Source organism: Falco naumanni, chromosome 13 (genome assembly GCF_017639655.2).
Source record: "Falco naumanni isolate bFalNau1 chromosome 13, bFalNau1.pat, whole genome shotgun sequence".
NCBI lineage: Eukaryota > Metazoa > Chordata > Aves > Falconiformes > Falconidae > Falco > Falco naumanni.
Window position 1 is genome coordinate 29,723,314 of NC_054066.1, and position 22,950 is coordinate 29,746,263.

A 22,950-nucleotide genomic window follows, 5' to 3' on the forward strand; every position below is an offset into this window, starting at 1 on the left:
CTAAATCCAGGACTGCATGCAGAACTACAAGCTCCCCAGGGATGTGTTCCCGAAGGAGCACACCGTGCACGCGTGCAGGCAGGCATCCCACTGGGGCAGTCATAGTGCCAGGCAGCACACAAAGTCCCAGTGCCACTGGGACCTCGGAGGGGCTTCTCTGATGGCAGCATTGCCAGCTCACACGTAGACAACAAGGAAAGCAAAAAGCATGGCCTGTTGAATTGTGCATTCCTTTCATTACAGTGAAAGTTTTCACATATCAGGATGAACTAATCTCCCCAAACATCCAGAAAAGCAGAATGTTAGAAGCAGATGGAAAACAACGTGTCCATCTGTGGTACTCCCCAGCACGCCGTGAAGGACCTGGCTGTGCAAGCAATGGGAAACGACAGCTGGGTTTGGATGGCTCTGGTTTGACTTAGTTTACATCAGTTTAACTTATGACTTATTGCTGAAATAAAAACATGGCTGATACGGAACTGCTGACTGATGAACATGCAGCACGTGTTATACGTTATCTGAAATAGGCACCTGAACCTACTCTGTCAAATTGTACTGCAGCTTTTACACTGTAAAAGTTCATTCCAAATCTTATGAAAAAAGTTCACTGCAGACACCTTATCATCTTATTTAGTCATGGATTCATGCCTTCATGATAGTTTATTTTCCTTACTGATAACCTGTTTATGTAGCACTTTGGAGAAGTTAACCATTGTTCTTTACACATCAGCTACTGCCTCTGTTTGAAACCAAAAGGGAAACACAGCATTTTTTGTCCTCCAAATGTGACAATGTTAAACAGCAGCATTCCTTAAATGTGAAAATGTGTTATTTTACATCTTCATTTACTGCTTTTTGATCCATCTAGCCATAAGTACAGATCATTATTTGTTTACTCAAGGCTCTTATTTAAGCTTGTATTCTATCACAGTAATTGAAAGCCAGTTGAACCTAACACTAAAATAGTGAGATACTGCCTAATGTAAGAAATATTACAGGGTTTCTATTAAATAAGGGGCAAGAGCTCACTGTAGAGCACAGTATCCTAACATGTAGGTTACCTAATCCTCAGCACCTCATAATGCCCACAGGACAGCAGCGAGGATCTAATATCCACTGTACCACTGACATGGTAAAACACACCTAGAGTCTTTGGGGCCTTGGGGTTTTTTGGTGGGTTTTTTTGGTAAGGTAGAAGACAGCACACGTATAGGGAAACCCTGGTTTCACAATTATGAACAGCCCCATATAAAACTACTGTAGCCCATCAGCAATTTAAGCACTACAGAGGGCTTTGCATGCATTGTAGCAGACATTGAAAGAGGGATGAGAAGGATAATGAGGGAGGGAGCTGTAACAAAATAGAGACAGCATACCAGAAATTACGAGGATACTTGCTGAAAAATTAACCTATTTTCAGCAAAGAGGACACATCATCGAGTTTGAAGGCAAGGTAGCATAAAGGCAATGTAATATATACTGCAGTGAGGGTAAGAATGGGTACGGAAGGACAAACAGGTGAAAAGTTACTGGGTTTACCACCAACTACTGTACACATATTGCTGATTATCTGGGATCCAAAACCCAATTTGTTGCTCTTGCACCATCGATTCAAAAGCAGCCTGTCTGTAGCCATACTCTGAAAACTAGCTCAGATGCCAAAGGGTGTTGTGCAACAGCCATGTGCGGTCTGGCGTACAGCAGCTGCACTCTGCCGAAGTGTTAGGAGAAGTAGCAGCTACTTCTAGAGAACATGGGCATCTGTCTGCACACTTGTATGGAAAAGGCTCTTGCCAGACGTCTTGGATTTTTCATTGTGAAGAGCATTGCTGTGCCTCTGCTGCTTACTTGTCATTCAGTGGTACATAGCACCATGCAATTCCACTATGAAAGCCTCTGTGACACAACAGGGAACACCATCAAGTAGCAGAAGGAAAACCTGATTCTATGAGACACAGCAAAAATAGAAGGGACTAAGGGACAAAAGGGCAAATGAAGTTTAAATGCAGATGGTCCTGGTTAAGCAGTATTTGGGGAATTACTGCAGTGGCTAAATATCAGCTGGCTCTCCACTCCATAAACCTGTGCAGGACAAGCAGCCCCCAGGGAAGGCAAAACCCACTGTGCTGCTCTTCAGACAGAGGTTTGAACAAACCTGTTGGAGAGACCGTGACTGTGCTTGCTGCCTGAGGAGCCGCTGCTGCTGCTGCTCTTGCTGCAGGAGTTTCATCTGGAGCAACTGCTGCTGAGGTGTGATTGCATGGATAGAGGGGGGCTGCATCATGGTGCCGGAGCGCCGCTGCAGCATGTTCGACAGGGCTTGCTTCGTGTTTGTTGGAACGAAGGAGCCTGTCGGATCCAGTCTGGAACCACCTAAAACCCACCCAAAACACAAATGTGTTCTCTGCCTTCGTAAGAGCATTGTTGGTACAGATCACTGCTCATTCATCAGCTCCTATTTGGTTAGCTCTACAGTAATGGTGATAAATTTATCTCTGCAAAGGCAGACCACTAGTGAACTGGATTAAACCGTATTACTGACCTGAAAAATTGAACAGGCAAAATAACTTTGAGGACTACCACTTGTAAATGAGAAAGAAAAGCAGAAAGGCTATGGGCTGTTGCACGTTCTATGTCACATAAAACATTTGACTACTACTGATGAAAAACAAAGTTGCATGTCAGATTAAAAGGGTGGTATGAACAGCTTACTATGTCAAGCCAATTTCATAATGGGATGGCAGTAATTTATGCACTCTATGCTACTTGATAAAAATCATGTATCTATATGTCAGACTTACAAAGTTAATCTTACACATTTGTTTTTAAAAGCTGCATTTCCTTAAACGTTTTAGCCACTGTCTGGTATATTCTGAAGACTTTTATACACTTAGAACACAGATCTAGTTGTATTTGGAGCTTCAGAAAAAATATTTAACATTTATAACTGGAACCATTCTAAACTTCTGCGTAATACCCGAGGACACAACAGTATTTCTCAAAAAAACATAAACTGCTGCCCCCTAGAGCAGGTACAATACCTGTTAAACTGGGTACACATTAACTGGAAAGAACAAAACAATCCTACAAAAAATGAAGCTGAAAATACCACAAAGCTGAAAAAATGCAAGCCCGTGGATTGATTTATTCCATCTAGCAGATGTTAAATTAGCCACCATGTTCCTTGGTATGAATCAAAGAAGAAATAAGCCAAACATAAGGCATTTGTTCCTTTTAATCATCCCTTCTCTTCTTTCACTCCTCATTGAATTTCTACTAGCTTTCTTGTACTATTCACCACAAGTAAGTCATTCTTGCTTACCTACCAAAAAAGTTTAATAGCTTGACAGAGACAGAAAGTTTTTCAAAAAACAGCCCCAGAGACCTATGGCTAACTAAGGAATAAAATAAATGCCATCAGCAGGCACAGCCTGCTTTGGAGAAACAAAACATGGCTGTGAGAAGTCAGCTTTTGCCACACATCAAATAACGCCACGGTGCTGTGCCTCTGCCTGCCAAGCGCACACATACCTGGTGGGAGGGGCTGGCCCTGCACCAAGAAGCCGGCCTGCTGCGGCTGCCCCACCACGTTGTAACCCCACAAGGCAGACGGCGGATGGTGCATCATTTGAGAGGAAATTGGCGAGTAAGTAGGAGGCACTCTATACAAGTTGTTCTGCGGATATTCCTTGAAATATACAGTAAAAGTGAATGTTACTGACATTCATACCTTACTAACTCATAAATAATGCCAATTTTCCTACTAAATCATTAAAGGCCAGAGACAGTTCCCATTGTCGTCTGCAATGATGTAAAACACAGATTAAGTCTCAGGCTGCCCACAGGTAATTAACAACTTCATACACACTCCATCCATTTCTACCTTATTGGTAAGTATTTTCTGCAGGCTATGGTAAGGTATATAGCACAAGGACAGTTACAGTATCAGTATATAAATAACAGGAAGAACTTAACTGAAACATCAAATAACCCAGAAAATTATCTTAAAATTACAGCTACTTAAAACGCAACACGTTGACAAACTAGCTGGGTACTGACAGAATACTGCCACTTCTACAGCATGTACGACCAGGCTGGCAGCAGAGTGAAGAGGACAATTGCACAGAATGCTGCTACGGGAAACGTACATTGTTATTTGGGTGATGCCCAGCATGTTTCTCAAACCCTTGCTCTAGGTGATTCTTCAGCTTAGGAACCCACACCTCAAAATCCAATAAAAACCAAAAAGGTAAGTATCTCAGAAGCCAGAACAAATTTCACAGTAAAACAGTTTATATCTGTAGAAGAACCTCTTTCAAATTGGTTTCCATTTGAATGGGACCTGGGTTTAAACTGTGTTTGATCTCAACATAATTTGAACTGGAGGAATTTTAGAAATTGATACAAACAGCTGTACTTTACACCGAACAAGAGAAAGCATATACGGAACCTGAATAATATTTAGTAAGATCTAGTCTACTATATTTTACATAGCACGTAAGGTCCTGAGCACTGTACATTCCTCTACACTGAGCTCCACTTGATACAAAACCACCCTCCTTCCAACCACCTCCTCTCATTCCATTTATTAGGACCCCCTCCTCCAGGTGCATAACAATTTCTGAAAGCAGCTAAGACAGCACCATGCAACATCAGATGCTTCAGCAAGAGAGGTCAGGTTTTGTATGGGGCACCAACTACTTACATCAGCTCTTGAGCTTGACTTTGACTTTCGCTTCCGACTCTTTGTCTTCTTCTCATCGTCTGTGGCGTGTTTGCCCTGATCTGAGAGCTCTCCTGACTTTCTTTCTGGTTCCTGAGACACAGGTGTGGTGGGCTCTTCCTCCTCCTCTTCTGGAGGAAGGGGCAAGGGCTCGAGGTAGTAACTCCGTGGCTTGGGTTTGGTGTGCATGTGGTACAGGAGGAGATGCTGCTGCTCCTCATATTTTATTACTTTCCTGTCAACGCGAACCGTACCAAACCATGCCCAAGAGAGAGGAGCAGGATTTTTGTGGCCTTCAAATAAATCCCAAGGGGACACCTTTTGTTTTGTTGAAACCTGAAGGCCCTGTTTCAGAATAAAAGTGAAGTTAGCATTTTAAGAAAGTTGGAATGCTACAGCAGACAACTTGCTTTCGTACATCATTAGTTGAGTCAGGAAAATCCAGTAAGGATATTTCCCCTCCACAAAATGTACCGAATGCATACCGGTGGAATTTTAACCTCTATCTGAGGCTGCCACTACATAAGAGCAATTATATTTTTATAGTACCATTTTCTTGTAGCTATGCTAAACTTCTCAAGTTCCATCTCTCACATTTTGAAGGAAAAATCAAGTATCTATCAAAAATTTCTGATCAGAGGATACCATTCCTAAAAGTTTACATATTCAAATAAGGGGAGAAAGCCTAAGCACTAAATCACAAAAAAATGCCTACCCAGTCTGCAGAATAAAAAGCTCTGTCCTTCTCTTCTAAATAAATTCACTTACAATTATGCATCCCTTCAAATTCCCCAAAAATCCAAATATACCCCAGCCCCACCCTGCCTTTTTTTCTCTGTCTCTTCTAAGTAGGATCACCCTCCAGCCTCCTCCCAGCAGGTAACAGGTCAAAAAGTTCCCAGGTCAAATGTGCTCTCGCATGTAGGATTCTGCTTGAAAAGCAAATACTTTGTAAGAGCTTTTGCTGTTCAACTCCTAAGTCAAATGTCATTTCCTTTTTGGCAACTTCTGTGGAGTTGGACAATACCAGTCAAGACCCTATAGTGCAAGCTTATGTCAACACTCATCACATTAGCAGTTACATACTGCCCACGTGCTCTGCAGATTCAATAAGGAAGGGCATGCAGCAAACATCACTGATTTTTAAATAAATCAGAAAGTGAAAGGTTACCCAAACTCTTGAATTTGCACGAGTGGCATAAAACTGTTTCCATTTAAGATGCATATATACCTAAAGCTCTGAGACTACCTGCAAGGATCAGCAACTCATCCGGGAGAGGAGGATGGAATCACTGCCAGTGCTGGTGCAAGGTCCAAGCCATGCTAGGCTGCCTGAACCCATTTGGCTGGGGTTTAACAGCTCCCTGCGTGCCTCTCTCTAACCCCACTCCCGGTTTCACCCTCTGCCTGAGAATTTTCATATGGATCACGCAATCAAAAACTGTGCAAGAATATCTGGAACAGAAACACATTTGATACCAAAAAACAGTCTGTCATTTGCAACTATTTTTAAAGGTCTTATTTGACAAGCCAGCAATCCTCACTTTTGGCATCACTGCTCATAGAAAGCCTACCTGTTCAAAAGAGACGCAGTGCCGTGGCTGAAGCTTTTGTAAGGACTGGGGGTGCACCAGAAAGCTGTATTACAGGAGACGTACACCAGAAAGCTGTATTACAGCAGACGTACGCTGCTTTTATGATACTGCATATAAAGGCATGTATTGTACAAGCTGTACCTGTTTGCTTGAATTCCTAAGCTTCAAAAATCACGGAAAAACTGAGGTGAAAAAAAACATTTACTCTTGCCTGTTTCTTATCAATGGAGTCAAATCCCGCAATTTTGTTCCCCTTGGTGTCAATCAAGGATCCCATTGGCTCACAAGTAATAATATCACATGTCTGCTTTGGCAAAGGGAGCAGCTGGCGAACCTTGTCAATGCTTTCCGACCGCTTGTCTCCCAGCTCCTTCTAGAGAATAAATACATCAATCAATCAAACAGAAAGGGAAGGGGGTGGGGAGAAGAGAAACATTTCACTGCTTTCAGTATTAGAAAATGTCCTGTTTCTGGATGAATCATTTCCTTGTACTTTTACTAAATTTAAACAAGTGGCTTTGCAAGGGGTTTTTGGGGCTTTTTGCGTGGGTTGTTTGTTTTCTTTTTTTAAAGAATGTAAGTTATCTTGTAATCTCTTGTTTAAACAGAATGTAAAAACCATGTAATATAAATTTAGTGTCTCAATCATGATTAAAAGTAACTGTCTTGCAGGATCCCTAATTTTAATTTATTACCAAGAAAATACTAGAAGTCTGTCTTCCCACCCCCACACCAAAATTTTATTTTCTCCTTCTACTCCTTGTTATCCTAGTGCTGTTTCAGTCTTGCTTCGTTTTCCAAGAGGCCTTCCCAGACACTAGAAATTACAGGATTAAAGGATGATCACAGAAAGCAATTTAAAGGAAATGCTGAAAATGGCAAGACATAACACTTACTTTTAGTTTTTTCACTAAATTCATGTAAGCCCTTTTGTTCTCCTCAGGCCCTCCTTGGGAAGCGTTTGACAAGTCCGAGGCAAGTGTCCCATTGATGAGGACACCCAGCATATCCAGCACGGTTGTGAACAATTCGCTGAGAGTAAAGACAAGCATTACCCTGAGGAACTACCGATTGCCAAGAGATCCAGGGACAGCTACTCAGGGCAAAGGCCACAAACGCAGCTCTTCAAACAAGCCGAGTTTTTCAGGGCGTTCTGCATACACACATACCTCAGCCTGCATGCGTCAGCCCCAGTCTGTGCATGCAGGTGGACTGTCAAGACATACACACAAATCTTACTTATAAACCTCAGCTCAGAGCTACAAACAGCATGAACTAACAAACAGTCACTGGGAATTACAGGCTCCCAGACTTCAGAATGTGCTCAGGTATGTGCTTGTTAAAGAAGAGCATCAGTAGTGGCTCCAGTGCTTTCCAAGGCAGAGGTGCTCCCTAACCAAGATCAGCACCGAGCACATAAATTGCACTCAAGTAGTAATAGGATAAGGGTAAGGAAAATGTAACAATAATATACATGCAATCTAAACGTATAAGCACTAGGGACATGAATTAGCTTGTTTATGTAGCGCAGACATACTTGTTGGTTTGCATATCCACAGTTCCTGAAGTGATTATCTGCAGGAGCAGAAGTGCCCAGTCAGTGGTCCACTGGGTGCTCCTCTGCACAGTATCAAACATGCCACCTACCTGCAAAATAATACAGCAGATAGCAAGGCTCTGCATGTATCTCATATAGGCATGCTTCCTTTATCATACGGATTACTTATGAATAAAACTGCTCTCCAGTCCCACAAATTCTTTGTGCTGAATGCTATCTTGAAAGGCTGACTTTAAATAATTTTTCTTCCCCACCCCATATTCCCAGCAAAAAGGAACTACAGAAAAGCAAAATATTATTACACTGCGCCTTCAGTTCCCCATCCTCACTTTCATGTTTGATGCAACGAATTGAAGTTGGTGAAAAAATTATCAGAACTGAAAAGGTGTTGAATTAGAACTTTATAGTTAGCACTTTGCTCCCACACCCAAAACGCAGATATAATAATATGGTTGTAATAATAAAAATAATAATATAGTTATACAACTAATAATATAATGTAGTTGTCTAACGATATTGACTGCCTAATTCTGTAAAATCCTTGCTTGTTACATGGGGATAAACCCGTCAGTGGACAATGGTCTGGAATGTCCACAAAAAGATGATGCATTTCTGAGGTTCCAGGGACACCGAAAGGAAGAAAGCAGCACAAAAATAAGGCATGAATAAGGTATAGGCTTGTCCTTCCCATTCATTTTATATGAACAATGTCCAAACATTATGGCCAAGAGCCATCAGCTGAAACAAGAGGGCCGGGCAGAGCAGAGACGAACGCCAACGGAGCAGAGACCCCTGCGTCAGGGCCGAGGGGGCACTAACAGCCCTTGCTGTCCCTGGCCAACCCCACTGGGGCTCCCCCTGGTCCCAGCTCTGGGGCCCCAGGTCAGGAGCCTCAGCCTGTCCCCATGGCCCTGCCCGCCCACACCAGGGTTTGTCTGACCCCAGCTCCCCTTGCTGGGCCTGATCCTGAGCCCCTGCCGTGGGCTGATGTCCTTCCATGGACTCAGCCTGTCCCCATCCCGACAGAGGAGCCTGATGCCTGGAGGGGGCTGAGGGACCCCCTCAGCTGCCAGCTTTCATTATGCCCCGGCCCCAGCAGTGCCCTGACACAGTGCTGCTTCCTCCTTACCACCTACTCCAGAGTAGCTGCTACACCTTTTTATAACATCAGGAAAACCACAGAAGGTTTTCTTACCAAGTTAAGACGAAGTTGCAGAGCTTCATGCATCATTTGCCGAGCTTTAACATCGTCCTGGTACCGTTCTTCCCTCCAGTTACTAAGGATCTAAGAAAAAGCAATTGAAGTATTTGTGACCATTATCTATAAGGAATCATAAAAGATTATTAACTTTTTTATCCTCGTGCCTGCTTAAGGTTTAGAGCAGAATAAGCAAACTAGCAGAGGGGCAAAAATTAATGTGTAAAAACCTGATAATCTGCTATCAATTGTGTGACTAGATCTTCCCATTGTAGCAAAAAAGAAAATAAGCAGCTTTGTTACACATTTATTAAAAATATTGTTTCAAACACCCTACTTAACTGTTCACCACAGGAAAGTAAACAGACCTCTTGCACTGGATGCAGCTTCCCAACAGGATCTGGGGGATCTCTGGGTGTGAAATGACCAGAACCTTAGGGAACCTGGACCAGCTGCATTTCAGGGGAGAGACCATACAGCAAAAGGAAAACCCAGGCAGCAGTAACACCAGGGCGGGAGTGGGGAGGGGGGACACACCATCAAAGGAATTAATTTAACTAGGATGTTGACATATGCCATAGCCTGGACCGGAGCAGGGAGGCAATATGAGAAAATAATGGCCCTACAGGTATCAACTTTCACTGTCACAGTAACTCAGAAACTAAAGACAGAAAAAAGGAAGCATGGACACACTACACTGGGCATCGTATATATTCTTTTAAAGACAGTCCTAAGGAGCTATTGTAGGCTAGAGCATGAATCAGATGGGAGCAGGAAGCCTTGAGCAGAATCAGCAGAGGCTGTGAGTAAGCACAAGTGATACAAGGAGAGAGCTGCGGGCAAGGGGCCAGTTTGAGACTAGCAATATTGTTTTTTAAAATATGAAAAATCCTTAATCTGTGCCAGCTGGAGAAGATTAAGGGTGTTCCTAAAGAAGGAAAGTTTCAAACTTATAAAAACATTTTATGATCAAGCTAGAGACTGAGAACACTGTTCCTCTCAGGACAAACATCTTTTATTGTTTTTCCTGGAAAGAACTGGAGTCAGACTCAAGTTCATTATATTTCTCTGTAACAATTTTAGAAAAAAAAGATATATTCACTCTCAAAAAGGAAGAAAGACCTCCCCATTCTTCCTTCCTTGGACTGTTCCTTTTGGCACACCATTGCACTGCAATTATCCTGGTTTTATGCCATCTCATACACAGAAAACTGATGACACATAAAACATCTAAGAAAGGGTGCTCATGGTTATGCGCTTGTTTTACCTGATTAACTTGATTCTGCAGCGATGTTAGAAGCCCTTCTCGTTGCTCATCCTGTCCCTTAAGGCAAGTAAGTACCAATGAAAGGAAGGGTTGCTGACTCAAAAGAGACATGCTTTAACAGACACAAATACAGAAGTCAATTAGTAAAGTGATTTTGATACTTCCCATCCTCACTCCCTTCCTTGTTTTGTCTACTTTTTTCCCCTGGAAATGGCATTGCCTGTATTTATGTCTGTTTCTGCTTTAGTAAATTAAAGCCTTGCCAGACGAACTAAAAAAACATGCACATAAGAAGACAGCGCACCAGCCAGCATAAATGCACATAGTATGCATGTCACTAATGAGAACCCACCTAGCTCAGGGCACTGAGAATGACCAGTAATTGCATGGACACTTGAAGGCCTGACTCAGAAACAGAACATGTCATTTTAAGACTACTTTGATAACCCAGGGATATAATTTTAGTGGAGATTAGGCAGCTGAAGTTTCTAATCCATGTTAGTAGTCTGAAGTGAATCCCAAGTAAGCTTCCCCTACAAGCGCTGATTAGAATGACAGCTGCCTAAACTGCACTAGAATTCTAACACAGGCTTAGTAAGTAAACTGAGGTGCAGCTTTAGCTGGCTGCAGGAGACATGCCATACCAATGCGAGGGCTTTCAAAGTCTTTATTTAAATTAATGTGTCTCCACTATAAACATAAAATTAAGACAAACTGGAAGAAATACAGGAACAAGAATTTGAAAGTACAACATGTGGAAGTAGAAGGAAGTTAAAAATGTCAGCAAAGGGACTTGAGTAACAGCTCATGCAATGATTTTTGCAGTTTTAGATATACAAGCTCCTTGACAATTTAATGCGTCCATAAGCACAATATAAATACAAATCCACACATACATGTGTCTATGCATTACAAGTATTCATTTCAACTGTTATTTTCATTAGGCATTTAACTTGACAATTAGTATAAAGGAATGGCAAAATCTCAAGGTCCCATAAAAGGAGGAAAATGGAAAGCCTGCATTTTCAAAAGTCATGTTAAACTGAACATCATGGTAGGAACAGCTGTTCATTTTCTCATTAATTTTGCGAGGAAAAGTTTACAATTTGCGACAGTTACTGCAATCACTAGCCCTGCTACACAAAGCTGAGTCTGAAAAAAGAAAGACAGATCTTATGTAAGTTGCACAAAATTTCATACTTTCCCATAGTTTCACTGGGTTTGTGACTCACAGAGTAGTAAAGTTTGGTTTTGATCAAGAAGAGATTGAAAAGCTTCGAAAAGCACACAAGGAAGTAATTTATTGTTACAACTAGAACAACTTCGTAAATGCTTTTACTTCTGCACACAGGAATAACTGTGGAGGAAGGGCTTGACAGTTTCTATAGGCATTTTATTTCAGCTTTGAAAGAGGCTTGGGTTAGATTTCCTACATTAGAGCTCTCCCGTAGGAAAAGAAACATAAGACAGAGAGAGGTTCCATGTTCCCTTCTACTGATGCAAGTAGCAAGAGAGCCAGTGAATAACAGAAAAGTGCTGAAATGCTCAGGCACACCTAATAAAGGGATCCAGAAAGCAAGATGTCTTCTTCTGTCTAACAACAGATCAGGCAGGTATTGCAGATGAATTAGGACAAGGAAGAGACGGCTTCATAAAGTTAATACAAAGCATACCTAACTCAAAAACTGAACATGGTGAACAGTAGTTCTATAGGTTTATATATCACATAAGAAGCTTATCAAAGAAACAGTCCAGATGAACTAGGAGAGTCCAGCATAACACAGCGTTATGGGCATACTGCAGTTACAATGGAAAGAAAAAAAAAATATAAATCTTCTAACCTTAAACAGAATATAAGCTAGGTGGAAGAGGCTGGAAAATAGCAATAGATTTAAAAAGCTCCACAGAATTTAATGACAACGACAAGTCAGAAATCAATACATGCAGCACACAAAGCCCAATTACTGGTTCCACGCTTGGGGAAAGGATACTGCATGAACGACACTGAAGGTGATAAAAAAAGACAGCACATGCTAGTAACATGTAAAAACAAGAAACTTATGGTGGGACCATATACAACCATTAAACACCACAAGCTCTTGAGAAGTGATTTGCTTTCTTGAACAACTGTACTTTGGAAAAAGACAGACAGTATTGGAAGCTAAGAGACCTTTTTGTGTATAGTATTCAATGTTACTTCTATCATAGCTCTAAGAAAGTACAAAAAAAATTACAGGCACTATGGAAGAATATTTTACTAAATAACCATTAAGTCACTAAAATCCTCGCGTGCTTGGGAAGTTAGAGATGAGCTTAAGCTTAATTCCCAACAGGAATTAAATGACATGACAATTACGGGACCTTAATGGCAAGAAAAGCAGCCTAACAGAAGAGACAGCAAGTGCTCTAACTGTTCTTTGAAATCTCCAATAATTCCCATCACCAAGCTGCAGAATCACCACTAGAAGATGTCTTACAAAGCTTTCGCACTTCCTCCTCTGAAACTAATGATATTTCTTCAAATTTAATGAAACCTGAACCCTGTTTGGGGTTGATAACTTTTTTGCTCCACAAAAGTGAACCAATGAAGTTTTGTGAACCCAAAATCCAGTCCTCAGTAAACTCCTCCTTCAAAAACACCTTTCAGCTCTGCGCACAGGGATTTCCCAAGGTCGTACCTTTTTTGTTTCTGTCTATCTCTTTCCTTCTTAGAAGATGACCCCAAATGCTGACCTTTCTCCAGCTCCTCTCCTGCAGCTTTCAAGACCCTACCTTGAACCGAGGTAGGCAGTTTTGCTATCAAGGGAGCCACCAGCCACACTCCTCGCCGCTCAGAGGAACTAGAATTAGAACAAACTTATTTCAGCCAAAATATCCACGCAGTTTTGTAACCAGTATTAGCTGTTACAAGACTAAACTGCTTTAATAAAGCAGTTAACACAATGCATCTGGAGTAACTAGTGTGGACTGAGCAGTCACAATTTCTGGTTTCCAGAAAATTCAAGAATAGCAACTACATTTACTGTTAAACAAAATAAACAGAAGTAACCTGAAGGTAACTCATTTCTGTACATTCCTGTTTCAAATGCAAAAAACGTCTAGGCAATTGACACAAAATTAAGCATCATGTTGGCTAAAATAATTAAAAAGGTGCTACAAAAAATACCTTAGGAATGTCTTTTTACCATTCTGTCTTGTATTACTTGTGTCAGCATTTCCAACAGAGTTTGGATTGAAGAGGCCTATACCAGAGTTAGAAGAGTTATTGTTTAGATCAGCGGATTGCTGAAACACCTCTATTGTCGCCTTTGCAATATTATCCAACAAGCTGTTCATTTCAGCCACAGACCCAGAACCCTACAGTAAAACATAAGTAAACTAGCACATTCATGGTATGTTTGTTCATGGACTACGTTAAAATTTAACATACTTTTTTTGCATTAAATATTTAGATAAGAAAGTTTGAAAACAAATACTCACAGGCTCCTTCATGCACTGTTTGATCATTAGTTGCAGCTCCAACCAAGACTGCCGGAGAGTCCACTGATCTAAGTTCTAGGTAAGAATTAACATTACAGATACAAGTGTCAACACTGTATATGTCTGAAGAAAAAGAAAAAAATCTCATAATTGCATACATTACATGTCAAAGCCTCAGCTTACAAGCAGATCATCACCATCACTACTCTTTTTAGCAGTCTAATGACATGCCAAAATATCAGGCCTATTGAAGGATGTATGTTAACTTCCACATTTTTGCAGCTAATATTGTTACTTAATACTTTTAACCACACCAACTTTTCTGAATAAAAATCCTGCTCTCTGCAAAATCTGAGTTTAGTTAAATATGAATTAGTAATTTGCTCTTTTGTTAGTAATTACATCAATCCATGGCATCGCCATCCAAGTGGATTTGTTCGTATTTAGCACAAGGCCATCTAGGCAGAGTGAAAGGCAGCAGCTGCAGTGATATTTTGCAGAACACTGATCACTGTTTTTCCTGGTCCAGACATTGCCATCTTGATTCTTAACAGGTCTATTCAAAGAAAATAAGTTTTGTAGTTTAAGAAATGAAGTGCCCCTAATGCAGCTGAATTTGAAGAAAAGATCAGTTTTCCACTGTCCATGAAGGTGCTGGAGCCTTTTTCATGGAGTAGGAGTGTGTTTCCCCACAGTACAGTCACAGAGCCCTCCTGAGAGAATAGGCATCTCCACCTGCACAGCCCTGAAAGCAGCTCCCTTTGCAGTGGCTTTCTAACGACCGACAATGATGAGCGTGCTGCATGCTTGTTTCTCCCACAACCGTGGAATGAGAAGGAATGAGACACCCAAAGTCACACTATAGAACATTTACCACAGACACTGGGGATCCTGAGCACATACAATCTTTAAAGTATCTAATGCTTGATTGCACGAGGAACTGCAATTCAATGTCACATGGTGGTGCTGCTGATGACAGGTTAAGAGTCAGTGCATCACAGGTAGTTCTTCCACATTTTCCCCACAGCATTACCTGAAGTATGCGTTTGATATGCTGCCTCTGAGGGTTGTCACCCTCGGTGCATTCTTTAATACCATGGGGATAACAGATAAGTTGAAGGAGTTTCTGTGCTTGCTTGTTTGAAAGAACGGGATCCAAAATAAGATCTTTGTCCGTGCACAGCCTCTCAGGTTCTTTTAAACAGTGCTCTCCAACCCATTCCTGTAAGTAATCAGACAACAGATTCATGAGACAGTTTGAAGGCAATATTGACTTTTGGTAAGCTAAACGGAAAATTGATTTTTCCATGTGCAAAACTTTAAGTATGGTTCACGCAACATGTGAGATTAGAAATGTCTCCTGTCATTCAGTACCACCTGAAAGTTTAAGACTGTTAACAGGCTTTGCAAAATTAATTTCTTCTATACTTTGAAAGCAACTTTGTAATAAAAAATATGCTACTGCAAAAGCACCTTGAGCAGACTGCTGATGGACTGATCCTACTGTCCTCTCAAAGGGCTTGAGATTCAGGTAGGAAAAACAGCTCAATTCTGACTAAGTGCAGGGAGATGCTAATAACTAACTAAAGCAATTCCCCCTCCCCGCAGTAACACACTATGCATTTGAATCGTGAAAATCAGGAAACCCAAACAGAACTCAAATACTGGCATACTTCAATGTTCATTTTGCATCAAAACACGTTACACTTTTCAAATAAAAAAACATTGTTTCTCCAAATTAAGACAGAAGAGTTGTTTTAGAGGTTACCTGCTGGCAAATTGTTCTTAGCACATATCTAGCATACTCGCTTAGACTAGCAGTTTCTATGGAAACAGCTTTTCCGCATGATTTCAAAGTGTGAGAGGAACCCCAGATTTCATCCTCATTGAGTCCATCTAATAAGCCTCTCATATGGAAGTCTTCACTCTTCAAGGAGTTGACATTGTTGCTGCCAATTTCAGCATCACCTGCACAGCAGAAGCACAGAAGCACAGGGTGAACTTCTACCCAAGCCCCCACACCCCCCGACCGCTTACCCGCCCAGGGGATCTTCAGAGGCACAGGCCAGCTGAGGAGAGAGGCAGTCGCATTCGTAAGGGCAGCAGTGACTCTGAAAGCCACCATGTTCAAAGTATTGTCCACTTGTTCATTTTGCATCTTTTTAATGGATGTTTCAGAAGTAGGAAAAGGTTTACACAAATCAAACACAAATAAAGCCACTATGTGCTCAACAGGAAAAAGTCTGCTGAGCATGCGGAATTGCTTTGGCAGGTAAGGAAGAGTTGTGTTACTCAGTCTTCTCAGATGCCCCTTTTCCAAGCCTTCTCTCTTTATTAACAGTCCACAGATCAAGCAACATGGTTCGAACAGTGGCCCCTTGGCCCACCTTACCATGAACCTCTTGACAAGAGAGACTCATCTTCCTGGGAATGGAAAGAGGCAGAGCACGCTGTGGGAGCCTGGCAAACACTGGTGAGCCCCTTCTCTCTGCACGGCACCGGCACAACTCTAAAACCACCATCTACCTGACACCAACAGGGGTGACTGGAGAAGCAATGAAAAAGTGCTTTGGAAACAACGCCAAAAAAAATCAGACCTGGAGCAGGTTGCATTTTACGTGTTTACGGGCCTGAAACCTCAGACAAGGAACATGCAACTACAGCATGTGGCAGTGGGGAAACCAGCCCAAAATGCTGCACACAGTAACACCCCAGATGCTGCAAGGCCATCCAGGAACGTGTGTGAGAAGCAGACTAACAAAGCCTAATGTTTTAAGTTAGCAGAAACTCCCGAGGATCTTAACTGATGCACCATACACGATAGTCATCCCTTGGAAAACCCCTCAGTTTACTGTCAAGACCAACAACTAACACGACGTGACAAGGCTAAATGGCTGGCTTCAGCTACTCAAGCACACACATTCACATGGTTACACATATGCTAGGATTTTTTGCTAAAATCTACAACTACCAGCAAAATATTTCAAACTACTGCACCAAGGAGACCAACAGCCTTTCAGCAGCTGTAGCCACATCCCCAGACTACTATATATTTACACAGAGTGCCTGAAGCACCAGGGTGCACTAGGTCTTCCTATGCACTCAGTTCTCCCATCACTGTTTCTGTGTTCCCTGGTACTGCATTGCTCTGGACAAAGAGTAAAATAATAATGAGGATTTAGTAGAGTTACTGCTAAGAAAAACTGCCAACACCTGCGCCCGCACCCTGGTTTGTACCACTTAAAGAGTTACTCCTAAATAAACAGCACACAACCCTCCTTTTCACAAGGCCGAACTTGTATTTGACAGCTTGTCAAAGCCAGAGCACTGACCAAGTGACAGCTTGCAGCAGACAGCAGTGGCTGGGACCGGCCCCCCAGCCGGCTCACCCCGCTCTCCACTGCACCGGGCACGCTCCTGCCCCGAGCTCCACACGGCCAGATGCAGCACAAGGAATAACTCCTGACGGGGAGGGGAGAGGCTGAGCGAACAGCCTTGTCACTCCGGAGCCTGAACAGAAACCATTTTTAAGTAGGCCAATCGCAAAGCAACAGAACATACCCTGGGAAGGGAAAGCAGTTAAAATCCCTCAGTTCCCCCAAAATCCAAGCAAATCCAACCCCCCCCGTACCCCTGACCCAAGGGCTGGCAGGGAGGTCACATCAAGCCCTGCAGGTCCCAAAGCCCAGGACAAGCAAAGACTGCGGGAAACAACCTGACGGGAGCCTGTGCCCAACACATGTGAACAGACGGCAGCAGTGAGCAGCCCACCCACGCCCTCCCTACGCTCAAGCCTCTCATGAGGTTGTGAGCACAGCTACATCAAGCCCAGATCTGTACCTGTGAAGGACAAGAGAGAAGAACCTGGCAGGCAAACAATACAATGAAGAGACTGATACTAAGCACGAAGCTAAAGCCATCCCAGAACACTTTGATAAAACTTGTGAAGAGGTTTAGTACACCCAGGAGCAGATTACTGCAGCACCATCTTTCACTGTGTGCAGAGATTATTTTTTTTCTAACACAGACTATTACTCACAAAGCTTCCTCAGCACAGAACTGGAACAACAACCATTTATCTGATGCTTTTCCTCAGTAAAACAAGTAGAATTTTTAAATAGCTAATGTCAGGTGCTGGCAAGAGACATCTCCAAATATAACGTTCTGGGTGTAGGAGGAGATGTGCTGCAGCAAAGGCACAAATCAACTGTGTGCCCAAATATTCCTTCCCATCACCCTGCACCAGACCCTATCCAAACCACATCCCTGCACAGAGGTGAAACAACAGCTATTCACACTATGCACCATTAATGAAGAAAAATAGCAAATCTCAGCACTCTCAATAGCAGGAGAACATAGATAATAGCCATAAACATATCTCAAACTCACTCTCAAATCCATCAGTCCATCCCAGACAGCTATGCCTTTAAAATCTTTCCCAATGTAGTCACATCATTAAGGATCATGGGATTTTTGAGACAGTTCTGAGACACCGGCCAGCAATAATGGCACTCTAGGTGGAGGTATACCTCTGTGGGTATGTCCACATCTGGAAGATGTTGCGCTGTAGGTCACAAGAGCTTTAAGTGAACTTAATGCCAAACCAAAGCTCTGAGACAGTTACTTATTTGAAAAAACAATGCACTCGTCATTCATGGAGAGTTGCTTAGCAGTGATTCTGTTATGACTTCCACAGTGACAGACACATGATTTGTGGTAAAACACAGAAAAAGGTGGGAAAAATTATCCGAGACCATATTGCCTCTCTATATTTGAGAGGGACTTGCCTGAGTTTGAAATGTACTGGGACTTGGTGGCAGGGTAGGGGTCAAAATGTGACAGTCACATCTGCTTAAAGCCTTGTCAGCTGGGGCTGACTCACCAGAGAAAAATTCTGTCTCTTGACCTGTGGGGGAAACACTACTCACACGCTACAGAAGCACCCAGAGCATCCACATTTTTCTCTTGTCCTCAGGGTTTTCCTTTCCCAGGAGCATTGCTAGGGAAGTGAACTAGCACGATCTGTTTTTTACCCAAACACTAGAACAAAAACATTACACATGACTCTGCATAACCTTACCAAGCATCAAAATTGCTTTTAAAACCGCAAACACAGCTCCCACTTCTATACTGTTGTGAGCAGCAGCCAAGAGGTGACGATCACAAGAAGAACGAATTCCGGGGAATAATTTCCCTACGGAAAGAAGAGTAAACCTTGTAGAAAATTACTGTTACTCACCAACTAAAATGTCTTTTCTACAAAATCCTTCTCATCTAGAATAGCTACTGAAGTACAATAACTGAATGAAGAACTGAATTTTCTGAAACTGAAACTGCAGACCAACAGGTGAGTCACTGAAACCAGCTGGGATACACGGTTAGGCTATATTAACATCAGAATACGCTGTGATCATTTCAATATAAAAAGGAGCCTGTTGTTTCACTGGGTCCATGCAAACAGTAAACCAAAACAGGACACTGAAGTGTATTTTGGTTTTGGACTTCACAGATTTAGGAAATTACTTCCCTCACCTAGTCTTCGCAACAAATGAGGCAGAATCAATTAATATAAACGCCTGTTGCACAGTTAAGCCTAATTCTGCAGCTCACAAGCAGACCGCAAAAGATGTCAGTGAGTACTTAGTTTCTAACTTGAAGGAGAAGGGAGGGAGGGAGGGAGAATGGATGAATCTACCACCTTTCTGAGGTGCCTAATGGAGGCATACGTAAGAAAAGTCAGTAACATGGTCATGTTTTGCTTGACTTGTACCGCTTCCTAGAGTTCAGACATGATTTTCCTTACCCATTCAAATCCACTCTTATTTCTAGGGAAGCCTGGGACCATGTAACATACTTACGTTACTCAGACGGCATTCTTCACAGCTCTTACTTGTTTTGCTTAAATTGCAATAAAAGCTTATTTATTTCTGGTCAAAAAAGAAACTAATATTACTTCTAGATGGAAGAATCTGACACCACACTTAAGAGCTGAATTATTTTTTTTAGCTTTCAATTTCATTTTCCCATAGAAATTGTCTTGTCATCAAATTTGCTGAAATACTTATAAGTAAAAAAACACAGGTTATTTCCAGGCTTGTTTCCTTTTCATTGTTGGGTGCTTTGCCCTTGCCCTTTTCCTTCCTCTTTTGGTCTGTGGCAAAAACACACAGGTCAGACCACAAAATATTCAAATTTGAAAGGAAAGAGAACTACATTAAAACATGCTGAGAACTAATTTCCTCATGTTTCTTCTGTTGGACCAGATGCTTTATTATACCCTATTTAAAATTGCATTTAATTTCAATTTACATGCAAGGCTACTAAACTGCGTGATGTGTATTATCCCTATTAGTTTTTGTATCACTGAGAGATGATCCACTACACAAGCTGTCACTGCCCCAACAGTACTTAGTATGAAGGAAGGTGGGGACTGTGATAGGTACTGCCAACAGCAGCACTGGCACAAAACCAGTATTAACAGGTCCCAGGCTCACATGACTGTTTCAATGAAGCTCCAAAATAAATGAGAACTATCAGGAGAGAACAGTGCTTCCAAATGTATTCCTCTTTGCTGAAGTGTACACAGATACTGTGTTAAAATTTAATGTTCTTTTTAAAGATGTAATATTAGTATGACTGAGTTTTATGTCAACGTTATGCCACACCTGGGTGGCCAGGTGTTGCGAATGAATAAGTTTCAGCAAGCTTCTATAGTGTTACATGCATATAAAATGTTTCTGAAACATGTAAGAATAGTATGTATCAACTTTCCGCTGGTGAAACGTGTAATTTTAAACAGGTTATCACTTCAACTTGCACACATGAAATCTAAAGCCATCAAAAACATCTGGGTTCACTTTCTGAAGTGAAAGGACCACACAGCAGGCAACTTACCTGTTCCCTGGGAAAAGAGGCAGACCTGGGGTGTCCTGAAGAGGTGCAGGAGTAACCGACAGGTCATCCTTGCCCCAGGCTCGGCATCTGGATCTCCACAGGCTACGGGAGATGGGACACGGACATAAGGCATCTGCCCAGGACCTCCCAAGTCCCAGTGACAGGCCTGGAAATGCTCTACGTCACAGCCCCATTTTAAGCGTGAATACAATAATTTCGTAACAGGAATCAGCATTTATGACCTTGAGCCAATAAAACCCAGGAAAGAATAATACCATTTTTGGTTAAGCAAGAGACCTAATTAACAGCAGAAAAGAATACATGGTTAAAATGGGTTTTGACAGTCAAAGCAGAAATAAGACACAAATTCAAGCAGAAAGTGAGAAGAAATGTGTGAAGTGGCTAACAAAGAAGACCACAGCTACGGTACTGCAAGGCTGGAGGCAAAGTCAATGATGTCAGAGGGAAAATGCCATCATCAGGCAGACTGATGCCAGAAGGAAAGGCAGAGCCTGAGTAGAACCAGCAGATATCTGAGCATATAGCACGAAGCAGAAAAGAGTTGTGAGCAGAAGCGTGTGTTGCATAATACAAAGGGACAGTGCACTGTCAGCAGCTCTCCACTTGTCAAGGTGTGTTCTCTCATCTAACTTGGCTTCGCTCCTTTTGGGAACTGCAGGGACACACATGCTGCAATGCACAATGGGTGGCATTTCATACAAGAACGCAGTTCAGAACACACTACTTATTCAATCAATGGAGACTTCTTTAGAAGCCTTAATTCATTTTAAGTTTTTCTCCTGGTATTTTCTTACCAGCTGCAAGAAGAGAAGGCAGTGCAACATGCTGAACTACGTCTTCCAAAGAAAAGCACTGCCGGGCGATCAGTATAGCAACGAAAGTGGCCAGGGAATCATGGAACGACAGGTCACTCACCTTGAAGGAAAAACACTGCAAGGCTTCACATAACTGCACACACCATAGCCATGTTTATAAAGGAATTAACTATCAGAATAAACAGTTAAACGTTTACCCAGAAGCATTTGTCTCTACGTTTTAATGCATTTCCCAAACACTTTATGGCAAATACTGATAGTTCTTGACTTTAACAAATACCTATTTCAAATACCATGAATTCTGAAGTAAAAAACATTAGCCTTATGAAAACTTGAGAAAATTTTATAGTTCTATAAAACCAGGTAACATTGATACTCATTCCTTAGCTTTATGACAAGACTATATCCCCAACGTACACAACCTCAATCTGTTCCTAAAGGCATATATAATCAAACTATAGGTAAATACATTGAATCAGATATTAGATAACATTAATCACTATAATCCTGCTAACGTTAACAGGACGATGGTAACTTACACCAGGAGAGTAAGAAACAGCAAAGTGTACCACCCCTTCTACAATCTGAGAGGCAACACCAAAACAGGCTCTTTAAAACAGAGGTAGTTATTTACACATCCATCAGCATTTCAGAAAAAAATAAATGGACATGCCTGCTCCTTTTGAAGAGTATCTCTGATATACTGTATCACTTCATAATAAAGAACAAAAAATTACAAAGAGAAAGTTCTAAGCACTACCCAAATTCTACATTAACCCTGAAGATGTAGGGAAGAATAAAAATCAACCAGAAATCTCACTAAAAGCCTTGAAAACTTAAATGGATACAGGACTAAATTTGTCCTCCGCACTTTGTATTGAACAGAAAAGTTAGTACACCTCTAAGCACATCCTAGGGAAATAGGTTTAACAGGTATTTTGGAAGACATTGAACTTACATCCACACTGCAGAGCAGATCATTGAAACCCCAGACATGATTTGAAGAGCAGCAAAGAGCTTTTACGACCCCTAACCACTCTGAGCTAAGCACCGTGCAGCATGCTGTCAGCTCTGCGCAAAGGTTTGCTATGTCATTAATCCTAGGAAAGAAGAGAAAAATTAGTACAGAAGCAGGACCTTTCATGAACAATACATGTTTAGGTCAAAGCAGATCAGTGCCTGGCAGAAGAACCAGTGTTTCCTTACTTAAGGTGGGGAATTATGTCTAAATGTGGTTATGCTACTGTACAAACAACATATAGGAACTAGACAATCTTTAAGGTCCCTTCCAACCTAAACCATTCTGTGATTCTATGATATAACCTAGTGTTAACTCAGTGGTGGACAACTAGAGCATCTGGAAAATAAACAACCAGTATGTGACCTGTATCCCTAACTT

At 41.8% G+C, this 22,950-nt stretch overlaps 1 protein-coding gene across 12 annotated transcripts in view; it reads right to left on the reverse strand.

Annotated features, from left to right (window-relative positions):
- The window catches only part of MED12L (mediator complex subunit 12L), a 150,752-nt gene that overhangs the window by 14,029 nt on the left and 113,773 nt on the right, over positions 1-22,950 (reverse strand). For 7 of the 12 annotated variants that reach the window (XM_040613264.1, XM_040613266.1, XM_040613262.1 and 4 more), the window contains 17 exons: positions 22,510-22,651; positions 21,531-21,666; positions 20,716-20,817; positions 18,902-19,015; positions 15,590-15,789; positions 14,855-15,043; positions 13,822-13,896; positions 13,508-13,698; positions 13,020-13,181; positions 10,342-10,453; positions 9,072-9,161; positions 7,856-7,965; positions 7,215-7,350; positions 6,530-6,691; positions 4,706-5,068; positions 3,532-3,688; positions 2,156-2,373 (listed from right to left, as the gene is read on the reverse strand). In XM_040613264.1, coding sequence (XP_040469198.1) covers positions 2,156-2,373; positions 3,532-3,688; positions 4,706-5,068; positions 6,530-6,691; positions 7,215-7,350; positions 7,856-7,965; positions 9,072-9,161; positions 10,342-10,453; positions 13,020-13,181; positions 13,508-13,698; positions 13,822-13,896; positions 14,855-15,043; positions 15,590-15,789; positions 18,902-19,015; positions 20,716-20,817; positions 21,531-21,666; positions 22,510-22,651 — 2,659 coding nt within the window. The remainder of the gene's footprint in view (positions 1-2,155; positions 2,374-3,531; positions 3,689-4,705; positions 5,069-6,529; positions 6,692-7,214; positions 7,351-7,855; positions 7,966-9,071; positions 9,162-10,341; positions 10,454-13,019; positions 13,182-13,507; positions 13,699-13,821; positions 13,897-14,854; positions 15,044-15,589; positions 15,790-18,901; positions 19,016-20,715; positions 20,818-21,530; positions 21,667-22,509; positions 22,652-22,950) is intronic. The other 5 variants (XM_040613265.1, XM_040613263.1, XM_040613257.1 and 2 more) reach the window with 1 other exon arrangement.